Genomic DNA, 22521 nt, shown 5'->3' on the forward strand with positions numbered 1-22521 from the left:
TGCTGTAATCGAGGAGCTGAGCTTGTTTAGATGGGAAGAACTATTCCAGGAGACCGATGTTAACGCAGCGGTTGCCAATTTCTACAACGTGGTTTTCGAGGTAATACGCAGACACACTCCTCTTCGCCGATCTTCTCCTCGCCGCCCGAATAGTTTACCGTGGTGGAACGCTGATCTTCGTCGCCGGCGAAATGTCCTCCGCAAAGTGCGTCGCCGTTTCCTGCAACACCGTTCCGAAGAATACAGATCCCTGCTACGTAGACTCGAGGCTGAATACAACGAGTGCGTCTCTTCATCCTTCCGTGAGTACATTTTCCGCATCGAAGATGAGGTTGAGGCGGATCCTTCCGTGTTTTGGCGTTTCTTCAAAGAAAGGAAAGGGGCACAATCACTCCCATCGGAAATGTCTTTTGGTGGCATAACAAGTCACAGCCCTACGGAATCAGTCGAACTTTTTGCTGATTTTTTTAAATCAGTGTACAATCCCTCGTCTCCTTTGATATCTGCGGATGCGTTGGATTTGTTACCATCTTTCGATAATCATTTTCCATGTCCGACGTTTTCAATAGCAGATGTCACCGAAGCCCTGAACGCCATCGACTCATCGAAAGGCCCAGGATCACATAAACTTCCTCCAGTTTTTATCAAACGTTGTGCTGAGGTACTCGCAATACCTGTTTGTCGGTTATTCAACTTATCCTTGACTGATGCAATTTTCCCAGACGCATGGAAGTTATCTGCAATTACACCGATACATAAAGCTGGAAACTTTCACAAGATTGAGAACTATCGACCGATTTCGATCCTCTGCTGCTTAGCGAAGACTTTCGAACGCTTGATTCACGACAGAATGTATTCGGCTGCCAAGCCCCTAATTTCACAGTATCAGCATGGCTTCGTGAAGAATCGCTCTACTACTACCAACTTGATGGCGTATGTTAGTTCGCTGAACTTCAGTATGGAAAAACGCTTCCAAGTGGATAGTATTTACGTGGACTTTTCTAAAGCGTTCGACAAGGTACCGCACGACTTAACCCTAAGAAAGCTCGATAGACTAGGTTTTCCTGATTGGTTCATTAACTGGTTGAGATCGTACCTGCGTGATAGAACCGCTTATGTTAATTTAAAGTCTGTTGAGTCTACGCGTTTTCCAACTCCTTCGGGTGTCCCACAAGGTAGCCACCTGGGACCCTTGATATTTATAATTTTCGTCAATGACTTAATCGATCGAATCAATTCACATTGTCTCATGTATGCGGATGATTTGAAAATATATCGAATTATAAGCTCGTCGATCGATTGTGCCGCGCTACAGCAAGACATCGACACCGTATCTGTGTATTGAACGGTATGGAGATGAATGCGATAAAGTGTAAAATGATTAGTTTCACCAAATCGCGGGCGCAAATGAGATTCGACTATAGCGCGAATGGAACGTTGTTGGACCGCGTAAAATCTATTAAAGATCTTGGAGTTGTTATGGACGAAAAGTTGAATTTCAACGAGCACGTTGCTGCGACCACTGCCAAGGCCTTTGCTGTACTAGGATTCATTCGACGAAACGCATCCGAATTCCGTGATCCATATGCTTTAAAATCCGCTTACTGCTCGCTCGTAAGAAGCATACTGGAATATGCTGTTCAAGTATGGGCTCCTTACCACGAAACTCAAATCGCTCGTATAGAAAGAGTGCAACGATGCTTCGTCCGATATGCCCTGAGGAGATTACCGTGGTCAAACCCGATCGTGCTGCCTGCGTACACGCTAAGAAAATAAAATACTAGTTGGCTTAAATACCATTCTAAAACCATATTCGGTCTATTCACCCCTTGGAATGCATATTTCTGGAATATGCTCTCATAGTATAAAAAGCGTTTAATAATCGTAATGCTTATTACGCCCCTATTTCTATACCGCCGTTAATCTTTTGTTTATATAAAAATCTGAACCAGATATTTAAGAAAATGACCCGCAAATTCCATACGAATAGAATAAAAAAAAAACTGTCTCCCATTTATTGAATCAATCAATATGGTCATGATTAAATTAACATGTCATTCACTGTAGATAACACTAATTATAAATGTGCACTCCCATACATGGACACTCCTCATCTTCCCGCTGTGTTTTCCGGATTCCTTTGTTCCGGCATATCGTTCATCTCGTTTGCTGTCCATTTTAAGATCCCTTACGGATGATCTGCCTCATGAGTGTTTTGCCGGATGCTGAATGAAAAAATATCCTGAAAATGGATGAAAACTTTCAATCACAATCCATGCGGGTAAACAGATAATCTAACTTACCATGCCTTTTCGTCGCTATCAATATCATCCTCCTCCAGGAGGAATCTGACTCTAGTTTGGTCAATAAATTGCCCTTCCGGACGGCGAAAAGTGTATCCGGCGTTTCTCACACAATCTCAGAACTCTATTAGTTTAATCACGGCTATTTTCATTTATTTCCCACTGTCGAATCAAGAAGGAAAACTTAATACTCGCGAACACAGATGAAAATTGTTCCTCCGGCCATCTTATTATACCAAAACTGCAACAAACAAAAAACAAAGTCCCAAGTGTAGCAATAGACAACACAAATGCATGAGAATAAATAATTTCCGTAAATGCACGGTCTAGTATAAAATAAATATTGGAAATGCATAATTAATATAATTTGTAAAAATTAAACACTTTAAATGACATACAAATAATAAATTTCAATCTAATTAGTATTTTGCATTTTCTCCGTGTATGATAGTCGGCGCCAACTAATAGGGCTGGAGTCACTACGCCATCGAAGAGTTTACCTTCAAAGGATGTTCGCATATGACGTAATAAGTAGCCGGATCGACTGCCCAGAGCTTCTGCAACAGGCGAATTTCTTTGTCCCAGCGCGTCTTTTACGTCAACGTTCTTTAATCAGGATAAGTCGACACCGTACTGTTTTCGGCCAAAATCATCCACTCGAAAAATGTTTTAATCTTTTAAATGATGTAGATATTTTTGATTTTACTATTGATAGAAATCGTTTTAAGAATATTGTGAGACAAATTTATTAGTAAGATAAGGGGTATTCAGTCTGTACAGCAAAGCTGAAGACGGTGTTAAATAAATAAATAAATAAATAAATAAACGGATGCGTGACTCAGCATTTTTGGCATTTGAATCATGATTCCGAGCAATCAGCAACAAAAACCTAACGCGTATGTTGTGTTACGGCGATCTGACTCATGATATCATGGGTCCAAATCATAATGTATTTTCATAAGATGAATACACACTAGAATCATGATATCATGAGTCATAATCTTGTTTTTGGAATCTGATTTCTACCCGTGTAACTAATAATTGCCTAAACCACTTTTTAAGCTTAAAAAGACTTAAAACGGCCACCATTTTAGCGGACATTTTAAAATAGCTTAAAATTACCTAAAATGGCTTAAAATGGGCTTAAACGACTTGAAACGGCTCAAAATGGCTTAGGAAGGCTTCAAACGACTGGCAACGGTTTGAAATTGCTTGGAATTGTTTAAAGCGGCTTAAAATGGCTTAGAACCGCTCAAAATGGTTTGGAGCGGCTTATAATGGCTTAATATGGTATAAAATGGCTTAAAACGTTTTAAAATGGCTTAAAACGCCTAAAAATTGCTATACTTAAACGGCTTAAAATGGCTCAAAATAGCCTGAAACGGCTTGAACGACTAGCAAACGGCTTAAAATTGCTGCAAACGGCTTAAAATGGCTGAAAACAGCTTAAAATGGCCTAAAATGGATTAAGATGGCCTAAAACGGCTTGACATGGCTTAAAATTGCCTAATACGGCCTAAAATGGCTCAAAATAGCTAAAATGGCTTAAAACGGCTTAAAATGGCTTAGAACGGCTCAAAATGGTTCAAAATGGCTTAAAATGGTCTAAAATGACTTAAAACGGCTTACGATGGCTTTTACCGACTTAAAACGGCTAAAAATTGCTTAGAACGGCTGAAAATTGCTTAAAACGGCTGAAAATTGCTTAAAACGGCCTAAATGGCTTGGGACGGGTTGAAATGACTTAATATGGTCTAAAACGGCTTAAAATTGCCTGAAACGGCTAAAAATTGCTGAAAACAGCTTAAAATGGCTGGGAAAAAAGGGTTAATATGGTCTAGAATGGATAATGGAAATTTCCTAAAACGGCTTAAAATTGCTTAGAACGGCTTAAAACGGATGAAAATTGCTTCAAACGGCTTGAAATGGATTGGAACGACTTTAAATGAGAAAGTATTGAGTAATGAGAGTCTGAGTCTGAGCGTCTGAGACGGCTTAAACAGCACTGGTTTCAATTGCGTAATGACTATTCCCGCACTGCATACTTCAGTGCAGTTTCTCACCGAAAAACAGTGAGAAATTGCAAAAAAATATTTTTCCTGGAGAACTTATTGGAAGAAGAAAAAATATCACTGGCTCTATGGGTCTTGGCTGCTTTAGTGCATTTCGAGGAAATTTACCACATTTTCATATGATTTACACACTTGGAACGATTTTTTTTCTTTCAAAATGGCTTTAAATACAAAGATAAATATATTTGAATTCCAATGTAGTGTAAACTGAGGCATAGAGTAAAAATAAACCAAATTCATCTATTTTTACGGCATTTTGTTTTTTTTTCAACCAAAGATGCTTGAATGTTACATGATCGTGTAAATTTAAAGTGAATTTGATTGAAAAATAAGATATTTATAGTTGACATTTCAGTTTATGTTGATGCTCCAAATATGTGCATGAAAATAAACTTAAATTTATAACATATTTTAGCTGTGTAGACTAAAGCGGCTTAAAATGGCTTAAAATGTCTGAAAACGGCTTAAAATGGCTTAAAACGGCTAAAAACGACCACCATTTTAGCGGACATTTGAAAATAGCTTAAAACTACAGTCGACTCTCCACAACTCGATATTCTATAACTCGATATACTCTATAACTCGATGGATTTTTCGGTCCCTTCAAATTCCCATACATCGTGAAAAATATCAAAACGTTAGTTCACACTAATTCGAACAAATAAAAACATTGCAACTAGACTATTTTCGAGAAAATTCGTCCATTTTGTACAGAAGGGAATTCAGCAGTATTTTAGGATTATTCCTAATAATGTTTTCTAAAGATACACATGATTTAAAAATATTAATCCCATTTACTTTTGTATGACAAGCTGAAATCTTTTTATTCTATTTGTGAATATATTTGTATCACCTGTCTAGTACAATCGATCTGGTCAAATAACGTACGATTATACGTTCAATCGGAGAACTTGTACATTTTGCTCTTTTGCAATTCAGCTTCCACAAACCACGAAAAGTTTTGTTTGAAATTTGCAATATTTGTTGTTTAATTCAATTTTTATACCAAAAAGGTTGTTAAAAACTTTTAGGTGGATTAATCAAAATTTGCTCTGATTAATTTAACAAATTTGAGCTTGGGAAAGCAATTTAAAGGAAAACAACATTTTAGGATAATAAAACTTATTTTAATCCGCGTAAGCAGTCTGCCAATGTATGATAATTATACTTGATCCACTTACCCCATCCCATTAAAAAGTAGGGGGAAGTGTACCATGTACAATATATCTGTATTAATTTATGAAAATCATATTTTTTCATTGCGATTCACACAATTAGAACTAAAACGTTCACCATGCGTTGAAAACACTAATAGTATTTGATTTTAGGCAGAGATGTAATTGATTTTTGATTGACAGAAAACAATTTTGAAATGAAATGATTTTTGCAATTAACAAGTTTGCTTGTGTTAGTGCCAAGTAGTACCAGGTTTACAGTAGTATTAGTGATGACGTAAAAATATAACCTTAATCGAAGCGATGGTGCGAAAACATTCAAAATATTCAAGTATTTATGCTTAATATGGCCAAATGATCCACTTATCCCACGGTACCTTATATATATTTGAAATACAGAAATTTGTTTCTTAGATTTTAGGATATTTTGCGTTGGTATATTCTATAAGTCGATGGTCCCTTGAATATCGAGTTATGGAGGGTCGACTGCACCTACAATGGCTTAAAACGACTTAAAACAGCTAAAACGGCTTAATGTGGCTTAAAACGGCTTAAAATGGCCTAAAACGGCTTAAAATGGCTTAAAAGGCTACAAACGACTGAAAACGCTTTAAAAGTTTTTGAAATTGTTCAAAACTGCTTAAAATGGCTTAGAACGGCTCAAAATGGCTTAGGATGGTTTAAATTACCTAATGTGGTCAAAAATGGCTTAAAATGGTCTGAGACGGCTTAAAACGACTAGCAAACGGCTTAAAATGGGTGAAAACGGCTCAAAATGGCTGAAAACGGTTTTAAATGGTATTGAAAATCGACTTAAAACGGCTTCAAGGGCTTCAAACGGCTTAAAATGACTAAAAACGGCTTTGAACGGCTTAAAATGGTTTCAAACGGCTAAATTTGGCTGGGAAACTTTTCATCGGGAATGTATTTCTACTGTGCCACTGGGCGTTGTATGCTAGTCCGTTGTCTACATAGTGTGGTGCTTCCTTCAAAGGGCAAATCGTTCACTGGAAGCATTGACGTAGCAGTGCCTTTTTAAAAGGATTTCGAACTCATTAAATCGTAACACAGTCCATTGGTTTTCACTACAACATTTATTTCCATTAGACACGTACGTTGTATACGATTCATTTACGATCAAAAAGTGTGATACAAAAACCACCCTAAGGGTGGTTCGCCCTACCGCTATCGTGTTTGTATAGTATAATATGGTCATATAAAGTTTATCCAAAGTTGACAAATCTAACTCCAAAATGAGAACTGTCGTTACATGCTATTATTGGTCGCTTCAACATAACACTAATTGGACGGAAAAGTAAAAAAACTGAGATTCGTAATTATCTATCGAATCAAACTTCGAAACGAGTGTCGTCAACAACCTTATCAACTAAAATGGAATTTCTCGAGATTGCATTTGTTTGCACTAAAAATATATAAACTATTTACGAATAACTACAGAACGGACGGGTTTGGCATTAATTAGTACACATGCACAGAGCCACGAAATTAAAACATAAAAATAGAGATGAATTGGAAGAACACGCGTAGCCCAAAAAGGAAAACAACGTTAATGAAAATTCGTCGTCACCGCCGTCTTCCTGGTCGTAAAAACTGCCTTTAAATGCACTAATTGGAGAAAAAATTGGAATTGATTTCTACGGAATAACGTCGGTTCCCCTAGCTCTAATGTGGAATGGGAGTATACGGAATGGTTTCCTAAAAAGTTGGCAGCCACAAAATTCGGTGTTGATTCGCCACGTTGACGTCATCGTTGGTATGCGTGCTTTGCATTGCGTGCGCGCGCGTTTTCTTTCAGTGTTCCTGTGTGTAAGTTCTGAATAAGGCCACATTTAGTGCATCGTTTTATGTCCTTTGCGCGTGGACTGATTGATGATGATGGTGTTTGTTCCAATGTTACAATTAGGCGATTGGTTCGCTGAGGTCGCTTCCTGCTGGTGAAGCTGCTGGATTGTGCTGCTTGTCTTATACGTGCTGTGTTACATTTGAAGCACATCTATATCTCTAACCATACTACGTCGATATTTATGTGTTTAAAAAGTTAGCGAAACTCCGTTCAACTTATATGTATCCACCGCTGTGTAGACTTCGGCTGGTGTGGTGCGATGGATGGTAACCGGGTTCTTGCATCTGCATCTGCATCACCAAGTTCTTGGCTTCACGGCGGAGTTCGTAGGATTTTTTGGCTTCCTTGTAGAGCAGGAGTGCTGCCAAGGCAAGAATCATGAAGGAAACCACGGCCAAAGCGTACGACCATGAGAGCACGTTGAACTTCGGGTACATGAGCCAATCTCGGCGGTAGGCATTTCCTCCGAATATGGCCACGGCCAGGAACATGAAGAGTGCTGGAACATAGAAAAGATAGATTTCGCTATTAGACTTAGATATTCAGTAGCCCTATGTACTATTTCAAAAAAAGTTCTTTGATTTTCATACGGATACAGGTATGGAGTACTGTATCGGCTGCTTGGGTACGTCAGGAGTTAATCATCAATATTAACCTCCTGTTCCCGAGCAGCCTAGATAGCCGCGTAGTGTCGGTAGCGGTTGTTTCAACTGGCTAAGAATTAACACTACGGACTGCCTGTTTCGGTGGTAAAACTCCACCTCACAGGTGACCCCTAATTTATGGTGTGATGCGTACCGTGCTTATGAATGAATGGTTAGGGGGGTCTAAATAAAACCTAACCGTAAACGGAGCCTGTGGGGTACCAGGGCACCCTCCACAGTATTGAGTCCTTCCTGTGCTACCCGGAGCAATGGTACAGGTGACCTTGTGTTTCTCCGAAATAATCGGTTGCCCTTCTTCAGTCTCTATCCTGAGGCTTAATAAGGGTGGGATTATGAATATGTTGACATTTAATTTAAATTATCACCTATATGGATTCGCATTATGCGTTTTACACAGTGTATTCTGTGCTTTCTCGCCTTTGGCGACTTCAAATAGATACCGATCTGGTTTTTTCGTTGCTGGTCTTTTTCGTGCTGAGATTGCAAAAAGCTTAATCCTGCCTAGTTTGAGTAGTGGCTACGGTTAGGTTAGCTCAAATCAATCTTCAGCATAAAAGAACAGCAACGATCAATCTTTGCAGACTCATGCAAAATGGTGCATCCCAAGTGGCGCTAGTTCAAGAACCCTACTTTCGTAGAGGGAACTTCTATCTAGGTAACCTTGTGGACAGTGATGAGAAAAGTACTGGAGCAAACATTTACCGCCTCTACATTTACATCTTTATACACGACCATCAAAATCCAAAGCAAACCATGACCGTTCAAAATCAAAAAATGTCACGGCTCTTCAAAACTGTAATCTTCTTCTTCCTAACGTTTTTCAACCCCGAATGCGAAATGACTCGAGCACGATTGTGTGGTGACACGATTTTTGCGGTTTTCGGGGTTTTGCATTTTTGCTCGATAAAGGTAGCATGAAATAGAACTTGTATATATGTATCGCAACGGAATGACTGTGCTCTTTCTGTTAGAGTCAGAGGCGCGTCCACGTTTTAAATCATGGGTAGGACAAACGTTAACTAATATTTTGAGCATAGTGAAATAAAGAAAACAAAAATCCTAGGCTGAAAATTGAAAGTTACTATATTAAAGGGACTAAAACGCAAAGGCTGCCAGTCGCTACCACCAGACTAAAAAAGTGCTTACAGGCCAAGTAGCTATTGAACATCTTAAAAATAGGAAATTAGAGTGCTTTTCCTGAAAAAAAGAGACCTGCAGGGAATCGAAAAAAAAACGAAAAAAAGACTGAACAGGAATCAAACAAAACAAAACGAAACCTAAAAGGAGCCAGGAGATAAGAGTTTGATTCTTCATACCATCAGAGCACATATTTGTCTAAGATACAAGACTCATTTTCTGAGAATTCCAGTGACATAACGACAAGTATTACTGCTTGTATTGTGTATGTGTTTTTTCATGAATTTATCTAGGAACTTCATCAGAAATTATTTCATGTTTGTTCAGATATTACTCCGGAAATTTTTAAAGGGATACATTTTCTAATTATATATTCTCCACGAATATTCCTAGTGAATTTCTCCAAAAAAAATCGTTATCGATACCTCATGAATTCAAACTGGATTTTCCCAAGGAGTAACACAGAAAGAAGTTTCTCCTAAGATTATTTCAGGAAACTTTGGAATTCCTCCAAAAATTCTTTAAGATTTTTTTAGGAAAGGGGCGATCCACTAATTACGTAAGGGTTTATGGGGGGAGGAGGAGTCTGTAATTTCTTACGCGCCATACAATTTATTTTTTATTTTCATACAAAAAATCTTACCATGGGGGGAGAGGTGGGTTGAAAACACCCGAAAAATGTCAAAATCACTTTGATAATTCCTGAAGTTATTTAAACCCTATCCAACCAATATATCAAACAAATTCGACAAAAATAGACCAAACTTGCCTTTACAAGCAGTGGAATTGTTCAAATTTCCTCATCTATGTCTAGATACCAAATTGACGAACAGCAAAAAATCTGGTTATTTGTGTAACAATGCTTTGATAGATAATGTCAAGAGTGATAGCACGTTTAGAACTCGCTAGCACCATCACATTCGTACTAAGTATAAAACGATGCGACTGGTCTTAGTTTAATCCATTTCTTCTTTCAAATATTCTTCAAGAATCTTCTGATAATTCTCTATGAATGTTCTAGAGACCTCACAAGAATTACTTCCAGGAATGTTCACGGCAATTTATCCCAGAACATATACAGGGTTGGGCGTAGATATTTTCAAGAAACCATCCATTGATTGATTCGAAAATGCCAGAGACGATTTCTCCATTTATTTTTCTAACGGTTAAAGACATTTCTTGTAACAGTTATTACAGATAGTTTCCCAAGATTTTCACTAAAGATGTTCTCAAACGTTCTTCACACGAGCCTGAACTTGTTGGGGGTCACGCACAAACCATGTCATGCTTTGCTGAGAATAATCTTATTTATGTTTTAACTTGCGAATCTTGTTTTTTTTTTTTTGTTTTTGTTGAATCGTGGGTAGGACAATCCATTGACTGTCCTACCCAGATGTTTTTGTGCGTAGTACATGTCCTACCTGTCCTACGCACTTCCCGCGCCACTGGTTAGAGTTAATAGATTTCAATTAGTTGAAAACACTAGCGAAATATTGGCGATTGAATGATTTAACACTTTTTTCAATCATTCACCTTGGAATGGCTGCCCGAAAACGGTCATAGTGGAGAGAAAAAAACAGTCAAGCAGTGTGTGAACCATTGGCAGCGCAACGCCTGATGGTATTGATGCTGCTGCTGCTTTGTGTTTTGGTTGAATGGCAGAATCGATGAACTGTGGTGAATTGTGGTCACAGTTCCCAAGACTGCTTGTGGACCCAGTTTTTGCAACTTTCAGCAAACTTGAAATGGCAAACTCGCGTGCCATGCCCCGCGCATGCGTGCACGTTAATAAAGCAATCGTTGCTGCACTCATTTCTGAGTTAACTACCAGAGATGTTTGTGCTGTCACAATCTATGTTTCTGTTGGTGACCTCAACAGGAAATACGTCTATTGTTCGGTATATTTACCACATGATGAACCATCCCCAACGGATGACTTCAAACGAGTTGTCGTACACTGCGTAACAAAAGGCCTTCCGCTGATTGTGGGCAGTGATGCCAATGCTCATCACATCATCTGGGGCAGCTCGGATATCAATTTGAGAGGCTCCAGTCTGATGGAATACTTAAGTAGTACAGACCTTGGATTACTTAACATAGGCAATCGCCCAACCTTCATGGTTTCTAATAGAGAAGAAGTGTTAGACATAACGCTCTGCTCGAATAGAATCAGTCACGAGTTGACGAATTGGCATGTATCAGATGAGGAATCATTATCTGATCATCGCTACATCTTCTTTGAACATTCAAATGTAACTGCACAGACTTTGCGTTTTAGGAATCCCCGGTCAACAAACTGGGAACTCTATATTGAATTGGTTGTGACCAAATTTCATGGATATTCTCCGTCCATTGAAAATACAAGTGATCTGAATGATGCCGTTGATACTACAACATCCTACATTATGGAAGCTTTTGAAGAAGCATGTCCTCTGCGGTCTGTAAAGACTACAAGAGGGACCCCATGGTGGAATTTCGATCTGACTAGACTCAGGAAACAATGTAGAAAGAGTTGGAACAAACGCCGTTCAGCTGGATCAGAGTCTCTTCGTTCTGTACAAATGTTTCCAGTTTGAGTGAAGTCAGTCGGTTGAACAAAATCCTTGCAAACTCTAAAGTCTAAGGATTTCCAAGTGAACGAAATTCGCTTACCTAATGGCGACTCTATTTCTTCCGATGAAGAAGTTTTAGAATGTTTATTCAATACAAATTTCCCCGGATGTGTGGATGAACCAAATGTCTTTTCATGTAGTTACGAGTTTCTGGCCTCGGCTCGCAGTATCGTAACTACTGAATCGATTCAATGGGCACTTAATAGTTTTGCTCCTTTCAAATCTCCAGGGGCGGATGGGATTTATCCTGTTCTGCTCCAAAAAGGATTTAGGTTTGTTTGTTTTGAAAAAGCTACTTGTATGCAGTTTTGCTACCGGGTACATTCCCAGATCCTGGCATGATATTACTGTTAAGTTTATCCCAAAAGGAGGACGTGCGTCGTATGAAGAAGCGAAGAGTTTTAGAACAATCAGTCTGACCTCTTTTCTTCTGGAATGTCTGGAACGCATTATCGATCATCACATCCGTGTGTTTATTTGGCAAACATGCCTCTACATGTGAATCAACATGCTTACCAATCTGGAAAGTCCACTGCGACTCTTTTACACAAAGTTGTTTACGATATCGAGAAAGCATTCGCTCAGAAGCAATCCTGCTTGGGTGTTTTCTTGGATATTGAGGGTGTCTTTGATAACGTGTCTTTCGATGCCATATTGGAAGCCGCACGAAACCATGGGCTACCTACAATGATTACTAATTGGATTCATCAAATACTCAAAGACCGACATCTCTTCTCGACATTGCGTCAAGCAGCGATTCGAAAATTGAGAGTTTGCGGATGCCCCCAAGGGGGAGTCTTGTCACCTTTTTTGTGGAATCTCGTAGCAGATACGCTATTGAGGCAACTCAATAATTGTGGTTTTCCAACTTATGGATTTGCCGACGACTATCTAGCTCTGATAGTTGGTATGTGCATAAGCACCCTATTCGACCTGATGCAAAGTGCTCTTCAGGTAGTCGAGAGTTGGTGTCGCCAATATGGCCTTTCGGTTAACCTGAATAAAACATCTATTGTTCTTTTTACGGAAAGACGAAACCGCGATGGAATTTGACCTTTACGTCTTTTTGGCACTGAGATTAATGTGACTGATCAAGCAAAGTATGTCGGAGTCATCCTAGATTCCAAACTTTCATGGACACCTCACATTGATTTCAGAGTCAAAAAAGCTTGCATGGCCTTCGGTCAATGCCGGCGAACCTATGGTAAAACTTGGGGCCTCAAACCCAAATATATCAAATGGATTTACACAACAGTTGTTCGACCAATATTGGCATATGGATGTCTTGTGTGGTGGCAAAAGGGCGAAGTGAGAATAATCCAATCAAAATTGGGCCATCTCCAAAGGATGTGCTTGATGGCGATGTCTGGTGCGTTCTCTACAACTCCCACAGCCAGGCTTCCGAATTCTCACTCACTCTCACGATAATGGATTTATCCCTCACAGTAATTTTCAGCGATCAGCTGCCTTGGGATTTTATCCGTCCACAAAACAAAGCGAAAATAGATAATTGCACATTTCCGCAGCTGCGAGAAGTTTGTTTTCTCTTTCTCCGATCCATGGAGAATTTTTCCTGTATCCATCGCCACGAGCAGCAGTTGCTTTTATGCACCAAATTTACCACTCCTTTCGTCAAGTTGGTGTGGTAGCATGGTTAGCGTGCACGCATCGCGGTTGTTTTTAGCAATGTTCTAGGTTCGAATCCCGTCGCCGGCACTAGTTTTTGTTTATCCACATAGTGATAATTCTCCGGAGCGGTTGGTGAGCGAAAATATGATGGAGTGAAAAACAAATTATCCACAGAGTGGAGTGATTTTCGGTTATCCACCATCGTAGCTCCAGGGAAAATTAGTGTGAGCGATAAAAGATGTTCACGCGAGGAAGCGAAAAAAGCATTCTCCTTACGTGTGAAAAATCGTAGATTTCGCATCATTGATACGAAAATTCAGAACCCTGCCCACAGCAGCGCTTGAGGCCATTTTCGGCGTTACGCCACTACACATATATCTTAAACAAGAAGCACTTTCTTGCTCTTACCGTTTATGGGTACTGGATCTACTGGAGAAAAATCCAGTGAATCGTAAATCTACACACACTTCGTTGTTTCCACTTTTGGTGAATTGGGACAAAATTGTCCTTGCTCCAAGTGATCTCACGATTGCTTGTCACTTTCCTTACAAGACATTTACCACACAATTCCCTTCACGGGAAGAGTGGACGTCTGGGTATTTGGAAAGAAGTACAGGGTGATTACTATTTCCTGTCAGTAAAATAAGTAATCATAGAAAAAAGATTGTATGAATTTCAATTACCAGTGCATATCCAGTTTTGGACATCTATAATATTTGTCTTCACTGTACATAGATTACATATTTATTCCTTTACCTTAATTTCCTGCCACATGCGTTGTTTCATTAGCATTACAGTTAACACGTTATTCAATAGCATATGTTTTAACCAAAAAAGGCATATTTTTTCGCTTAAATTTTCCATAATCAGTCTTATGCTATTCCCTAGTAAGTCTGAAAGATTGTGGTAACATACTGTTTTAATCAGGCAAATTTTTCAGCGGCGTTTAGTCAAAAATACATATCTGTGGAAAACGTGCGTGCCAGGTGTTATGTCTTTAAAACAATACATATGACTAAAAACTAAGGTAAATGAAAAAAAGATTTAATCTTTCCTTTGTCAAAACAATCTTTATAGATGTACAAAACAGGATGTACACTGGAAATTAAAATTCATACATACACCTTTTATCTACAATCAGTTACTTTACTGACAGGAATTAGTAATCACCCTGTATATCAAACAATATAGTATGTTACACTGATGGCTGCTTTCTTGAAGGTGCAGGAGTATATTCTCGTGAGCTAAGGCTGAATCAGTTTTACTCACTTGGTAGAAACTGCACCGTTTTTCAGGCGGAAATATTTGCTCTTATGTGTGGAGTGCAATCAGCACTTCAACAGCGCGTAATGGGTAAAGTCATATACTTCTGTTCAGATAGTCAGGCTGCTATAAAAGCTCCCGCTTCGGCCAACTCAAGGTCGAAGCTTGTTATCGCATGTCGAACTCAAATTGAGGATCTGAATTCAGTCAACTCTGTAAACCTTGTATGGGTACCTGGCCATTCTTCCATCGCTGGAAATGAATTGGCTGATGAGCTAGCTCGCGATGGAGCATCGCATGACTTCATTAGCCCTGAGCCGGCTATTACAATTTCGAAGTGCTGGGTGAAGCTTCAGACAAACTCTTGGGCGGCAACTCAGCACAAGCAATATTGGAATAGTTTGGAGTCATGTCGTCAAACAAAATTGTACATTACTAAGCCATCTCCAAGGGTGGCGAAGTATTTAACAAATCTGTCAAAGCAGAATTGCAGTCTCTTGGTCAGAGCGTTGACAGGCCACTGTCGACTCAACTATCACATGGCAAATATTCAGCATGCTGACTCATTTGTGTGTGATAGTTGTGACTCCGATTGTGGAACTTCGTTTCACCTGATATGTAAATGTCCAGTTTTTTCGCAAATGCGATTCCAATTACTTAGTAAACACTTATTAAGTGAAACTGAATTCAGAAGCTTGAATCTTCAGGACATTCTGTTATTCTTAACCCGCTGTGGTAATGAGCTATAGGCTCTCCCTATCTTTCCCTTCCCTTTCCTCTCCCATCGGGTAGATGATAAAATAGGCTCAAATATGGCGATGGCACAAATCTCCCAACTGGTGAGGAACGTGCCTTTGGAGCCGGCCTTCTGATACCAGATATCTCTCCATAACTGGATGATGAAGGGATCATTGAGTTAGGGAGATAACGAGTTACAGAACACAAAACCAAATCAAATGCGTTTCAAGTGATCATCGAGATAGCCTTGACAACCAAATTTTACTATAGTTCTCTAACTCAATATTGAAATATCGATTAAGGGAGAGTTGACTGTACCTAAGAGCACACTTCAAAACCGCATAAAAAACCTCCGAACTGGCGAAAAAATGGTCCTGAACTACGCTGCCCATGAAAGCATAACTGTCCCATATGGAATTTTTAACCAACACTTTTTGTCGTCGCAACATTCATACTTCAATATATTCTTTACTGTACATATAAAAATTTACACATAAAGTTTTTTTAAATGTTGTGGAAATATTTGAAATTTTTGCAGTCTCATATTGAAAAATAAAGGCATAACAATCTCTATATGAACTTTTAACTTGAATAGCAACTGCAAAACGTGAAATTTGTTCATGTTTATATTTTTTACTAATTAATCGAAGCAAAATGAGTTATCTTTGCGATTATGCTAAATGAATACAGCATGCAGAAATGTACTAGAAATTTATAAACATTTATAATACATTATTTTTCACATGGGACGGTTATGCTTTTATTAGCAGTACATTATCACCTGAATACGAGCAACAGCTAGCCCAACATACGGCTGATATAGCGAATCGATGTATGCCGACCAAGAGATATGATATTGGTCATTTGAGTTTAACTTAATCTGCGAGCTGTACATAATTTTTTTTTTATATTTTAAAACCATCCTTTTACGATGTTCTTCTTAATTTTCATTCTTCTTATTTGTTCACTAATTAAAAAATACAATGAATATTCTACAGCAAATCAAGTTGTTCGCAACTATGAAACAGAAGATATAAAACACATCATATTTTTCCTACAGTTAATAATAATGTAACATACATTCATGCTTTCAAAATGTGACTGTTTCATGTTAGTGTGTTCTATATTATTTTACCGAATACAAAAATATTGCTCATGGAGCTCAAATATTAGGCGACATGTGAATATAAAATATCATGTAGACCGGACGGTCTGAACTCCGACCATTTCAAGAATGTGTTATTTCAGGCAAATATGGCTCTTTCATTATTTTCTAATACATCTTGGTTGGACTATGATTTCTTATTGTTTGAATATGTCCGGCATCGAGCGCTCTCCGGCAGTGGAAACCTATATGATTCAATCGATTCTACCCCATTACCCCGAATTCCATTACCCCGGATGCCATCAACCCGAACGCCGTAACCCCGAATTCCAAAACCCCGAACGACCCATCACCCCGAATGACGTTACCCCGAATTCCAAAATCGTGGGGAAATGTCATCAATATCATCATGTCAAGATAATTGTAAATTCGGGGAAGTAGCATTCAGGGTGATGGAATTCGGAGTAATGGTACATTCGGGGTAATGGAATTCGGGGTAATGACATTCTGGGAAATGGCATTCGGGGTAATGGGGTAGAATCGATTCAATCACCTCTAGGGACCATATGAGACAACCTCCACATTAAGGGACTACCGTGGTGAATCAAAATCCGGACGGTACCAATATCCGGACACTCTGGTTATATTAGTCAATTAGAGTTAAATTAAATGACAATTTTTTTTAGTTTTATTCACTCCGCTAATTATTAACATTGTTTATAACTTTACATTTATTTTTGATCTAGTAACCATCGTCAAATAAATAATAAAAATAAAAACAAATAATTTGTTCGTGTTGAACGTCATTTTGCCGTGGTCTGACTCCAACTCAAGTTTAACGATCGATGACCGCGCAAACATCGTTTGATTGAAGGAACAATTTGTGAACTATATTTTAAAGCAAGTTTTAACCGTAGGTGTTAAGGAAAAGATATTTCAAAAGTTTGGTGACTCTACTGTTGGTGAATAAGTCGGAAATACATATCTATCGGCGCTTCTAGAGACTGTCCGGGATTACGAGCCAGTGTTTTAAGATCCGGACATCTTCTAAATGACGCTGGTTTAAGTAGTGTAAGTGAGTTTTGTGCAAGAAGAAATAAGAGAAAACTTGAAAAAATAACTATTAGAAGCTATGTGAGTATTCAACATTCAACTCGATGTGAAATAAATAGTTTTAAACTTTCATAATAACAGTTTGAGCCGCACCGACTGCAGTTCAAGCAACACGCTCCTCGGCTCAGGTAATCAAACCACTAATATTACTAACGTGCTATTCTTTTTGACATTATAGGGCAAACGCAGACATCAAGCTTTTAAAATTTATATATTTGATTGTGTATTGATATGGTGTTCATTAAAATTGAACAAATATTATGTGCTATTACACAGATGTCCGGATTTTGATTCATAAGTGTCCGGATTTAAGGACACCGTTTGCATCAGTTGTCCGGATTTATGGACAAGACATGCTCAAGTAATTGAATGATTTTCATGTTGAAATCATGATTTTTACCAAAAATTTCATCAGTAGCGTGAAGATCTTGAGCTAAACATGGTTTGAAACAATATTACATTAAAGGTTTTCTAAAACAACACCTTGATATTAGCATTTGAACATTTGTGTCGACTTAAGCGTCCGGGTATTGATGCACCACGGTATAACACAGCGATTTATGAACAAATTCACTTCTACATTGTCATAGAGATTATCAATTCAACGAACTTCTCTCGACCAGGGTTGGGAAAAACCTGAAATTCACTCTACAGTAGTCAAACAAAGCCAATCACAGTCAGCGAAGCCAGTGAAACTCACGCCTATCGCTGCTGTAGGCAAAACGCCTTGAAAATTGCAAAACACCCGTTGCTAAGGGCAACCCAAAATTACTGTAGAAAAATGTTCTATTTCCCGCTGCATTTCCCGCATTTAGATTGAAGGCTCTACTACTGATTTAGAGAAATTCATGTACCGTAAAATCGGGTATGATTGATCAGAAGGGTGAAATTGATCATCGTATCACACGATTTTATTTATTCGTAATGGAGCACAAATATCAATGTAAGCTGCAGTAAATGAACGTTGCTTGTCGTAACTATTGTAGAATTGTGTGTTGTGAAGTTTTTTTTGCGTTAAAGAATGTTTATTACTATGAAAATAACGTAAAATTTCAAAATCATGCACGGTGCAGTATTGACAAACAGCTATGAACTTCTATTTATAAGCAAGAATTTGAACATGGTATAAACCTGAAATTTTGTGAGGATGCTTGAGATATATCCCCAAACCAGATTTCATCACCAAAACACGTACCAATTAGCTCATATGGTTGAAATAATTGAATTTCTGTTAGATATCATTGAATTCCTTAGGAAATTGCATACATTTAGGCGTTTTCCGCATAATTCTTGAAATTTAACTATTCGTTATTTATATAAATATTGCATTGTTAAGAGTTTGACAAGCATATTCGGATTCAGGGAGCTCAAATTTATCATATAGAGTTGTTTTGGAAACTAACAATAATGGCATTGACAAGTGATCAATTTCACCCCGAAATGAGATCCTCTGATTTTCATTTTAGAGGTATTTGTTAACACTAAAATGACATTTGTTAGAAAATTTCGGTACATAAGTCGATGAGGCTCACCTTCGTACTTGTTTTCCTGCATTTAGTCGTTTGGCATTGTTAACATTATAGAAAACAGACTACAAAAACCGTGAAAAAATGATCAATTTCACCCGAAATTACGGTACCCAACATAGGATACTTGATGAGATTCACATTTTTGAACTACTGTAGTGAGAGAGCCACGTGATTTTCGCGAATTCAAGCCTACTACTATTACCATTCCCAGCACTGCTCTCGACCAACAGCACCATCTAAACTAAACTCATAAAAGCTATTACTTACACGAGGAACCAATTCCTACGAATGAAATCGAAGTCAACATCCATTCGTATCGCAGCACCATCTTCAGCGGCCATCTCACCAGCTCGCAAGCCATAATAACCAACGATCCAAAAGTACACATGAACGAAAGCGTAACAAGGGCCTGCACCACCATCAACCATCCGGGTAACAGGTACTCCCGAATGACATAGTATTCCTATAAAATAAAAGGATGATTATTGTTGAATTTGAGTAGACCCCAATCCGGACTCACCTCGCTAAAGATGTGATGGCATCCGTTGAACAACTTCGGAAACTGATAGTACGGATAGCTGAAATCCTTGAAACAGTACTCCCACAAGCCCATGTTTTTGAACTGACTGAAAGATTCATCATAGGATTCGATCCAATACGGAGAGCAAAAGCTCATCATCAGGAATATCGAAGCAATGTAGGATAGAATGGCTCCCGCCACCAAGGCATCTGAAACAGAACAAACATTCGGAATTTTAAAACTATCGCTTCGCGATTTGCCCCCACAGTATACGCAGTTTCAGCTAAAGGTGTGTACAATTGCGGTTCACCGCCGATGAATTGCAACAAGCAACAGCAACATCAACAGCAAAACTAGGCGGAGGTGTTTGATTCAAAGAAACTTTGAATTTCCACCCATTACCCATCAATCCGGAGCCATTCTCCAATCTACTCACTTGAAGCCTTGGGATATTCATTCTTTTCGATGGTCGAGGACATCGTTAAGGCACTGCAACCTGTGGACAATCCGTTCTAAAGTATCTCCCGAGACCAAACACTTGACTTCACTTGATGACGATGATGACTCCTCCAGGCACTACGCTGCACTCTGTTGAATGAGTGAACCCCACTAATCGTTTAGCTCTAAGTGGAGTGAACTTCGAACACGTGTTACCAACCTTAACGAAACGAAAATGTTTCTCCTCGAGCGAATACAAACCGATGATAGCGGTTTTGTTTTGGTTCATGCCATTGCCCGTATACAGAGAAAGGGCTCAAAACAAATCGAAAGCAAACGATCGGGCCTCTCCGACATGAATGTCTGCACTGCAATGGACTGGGTGATGAGCTTCATTAGGCCTGACGCCAGCCGTCTCGGTGATATGGGACGAAATCAAACTAAAAATACGGCATGTGTGCGTATGGTGGAGGGACACACCTCACTCGACAAACAATGTTTGTAGTTAGCGTAGTTGGCACGTGAATGAATGTTATGTGTTGAACGGAAAGACGTTATAGACAGATGCTCTTTTGTAGATGCATTTGAATGTAAATAGAATGAAAAATATCTTCTCATTTTTATTTTGAATCAACATTGGAATGAAACGAGTTCGTCTTCGTTAGGACATTGAAGTCTCTCAGATTTGGGGATAATGAGCCCTAATTACTCGTTGCAAATGCGGTGCCAAACAACTTGCGCGAGGAAAACAACAGAGATCCATTAACTACGGCACTCGTCACATGTAGAGGGGAAAACACGAGCTAACAAGGGAAATTTTTATTTTATTTGTTTAAGAGTATCATTTCAATCATTACATTATTTATATAAAGATGTTCTGTGTTAAGCAACACTGATATTCTAATTTGGTGAAACCTAATTAAGCTATTATTGTCATTTTGTTAACAACATATTACATTTCATTACGGCAAGTGGTTCAAAATTCTTACAGGTGAATTGAATTCGCCTGCTTGTAAGAGGAAAAATCGCTTTTCAATTAACTTAACTTAACTAAACCTACAAATATAAAGCATTTATTATGGCACTAGAAGATTAAATAGAAGAAAAAACTCAAAATCAGAGGGAGACATGTTACTAGAAGAAGGCACTTTCTCTGTTGGGATTTTCCGTTGATGCAGAGGCGGAAAAGAAGTAACCTGCAGCGGCACAATCAGAGGCATTTTAATTTGATTTGAAACAATTCGAACGTAAAGGGAAAGAACTAAAATTACCCCAGTGTTGTGCGTACACGAATTCTCTCTGCTCTTGGAAGTTTTCTTAAAAACTACCTAAAGCAATAAAACAGTACTTTTCAGTGCTACATAAACAGTACTTTTCAGTGCTAAAATTAAAAACGGTACTTTTCAGTGCTACTCAAACAGTACATTTCAGTACTACAGTTGCCTCTCCACATTTCGATATCGAAGGGACTATCGAGATAGGGAGAGATCGTGACATAGAACAAATTTTTAACGAATACTAGATTGAAAATCTTCCCGTTGCCAGGAAAATCAAAAACAAACAGATGTCATTTCGTCTTCGCAAATTGTTTTGAATCTCTAAAATCTAGTCTAGTAACCTTTGATAATGGGCATATCGACATACGGAGAGAAAATTGGGAACGAAAATCACATCGAGATATGGAGATATCGAGATAAGGAGGATATCGAGATATGGAGAGTGAAAATGTATGCAGAGTGAAGGGACCGAAAAAATCATCGACATAGGGAGAGATATCGAGGTGTAGAACATCGAGATGTGGAGAGTCGACTGTATTTTTTCTACTATTGATCCCTTTACGATCCTTGTTTGGACCCGTGCCTTCGATTTTTCGTTGGACTCGTTGGCGAAAGCTAGCGGTGGTAATCCTTCTTGGACACCGTCTTGGGAAAAAACCTCTCGAAGGTCACGTCTTTCTCGTTTATTAACTAAACATGGTATCAACAACAAACAAAAGGAAAGGTGAATCTCTGAATTCACTACTTCCTTCCAAAAAAGTGGGTTTTAAAACTGTCACTACACGTGGCAAGAATGGAAGAAAGGACGTTTCCCCGGAATGCGAACTTTCTTCCAAGGGTGAAATGAATAATTGTATCGAAATGAGCAATCAGTTTGATGCTCTAGACAAATTTTCCGAACACTAAATCGAAGCAGCCTCTAGCCCAGGCTCTTTGATTCAAGTGAGGAAGCAAAGAGTGCCGCCTATCGTGGTCAGTTGTTCCGAATTTGGGGGATTTAGGCAGGAGATCTTGAACTCCATTAGGGGAATCAAGGTTTCCTTTCAAATCGCAAAGAAAGGAGACTGTCGCGTTTTGCCGG

The 22521-nt window shown here is 38.8% G+C and overlaps 1 protein-coding gene and 1 long non-coding RNA gene across 2 annotated transcripts; both read right to left on the reverse strand.

Moving 5' to 3' along the window:
* Positions 1 to 2008: 2008 nt before the first annotated feature.
* LOC110678762 lies at positions 2009 to 2636 on the reverse strand. Its single transcript, XR_002501917.1, has 2 exons — positions 2304 to 2636; positions 2009 to 2242 (listed from the first exon to the last, which is right to left on the reverse strand). It is a non-coding gene; the product is annotated as an uncharacterized LOC110678762 (long non-coding RNA).
* A 4206-nt stretch (positions 2637 to 6842) lies between these two features.
* Positions 6843 to 20345, reverse strand: LOC5566177. The gene is made up of 4 exons (XM_001650477.2): positions 20162 to 20345; positions 19726 to 19934; positions 19473 to 19668; positions 6843 to 7913 (listed from the first exon to the last, which is right to left on the reverse strand). Exons 1-4 carry the CDS (start codon positions 20202 to 20204, stop codon positions 7630 to 7632), a joined length of 732 nt encoding a protein of 243 aa, XP_001650527.1. The 5' UTR covers positions 20205 to 20345; the 3' UTR covers positions 6843 to 7629.
* Between the last annotated feature and the right edge of the window lie 2176 nt (positions 20346 to 22521).

The sequence above is a fragment of the Aedes aegypti genome, chromosome 3, assembly GCF_002204515.2.
Source record: "Aedes aegypti strain LVP_AGWG chromosome 3, AaegL5.0 Primary Assembly, whole genome shotgun sequence".
Taxonomy (NCBI): domain Eukaryota; kingdom Metazoa; phylum Arthropoda; class Insecta; order Diptera; family Culicidae; genus Aedes; species Aedes aegypti.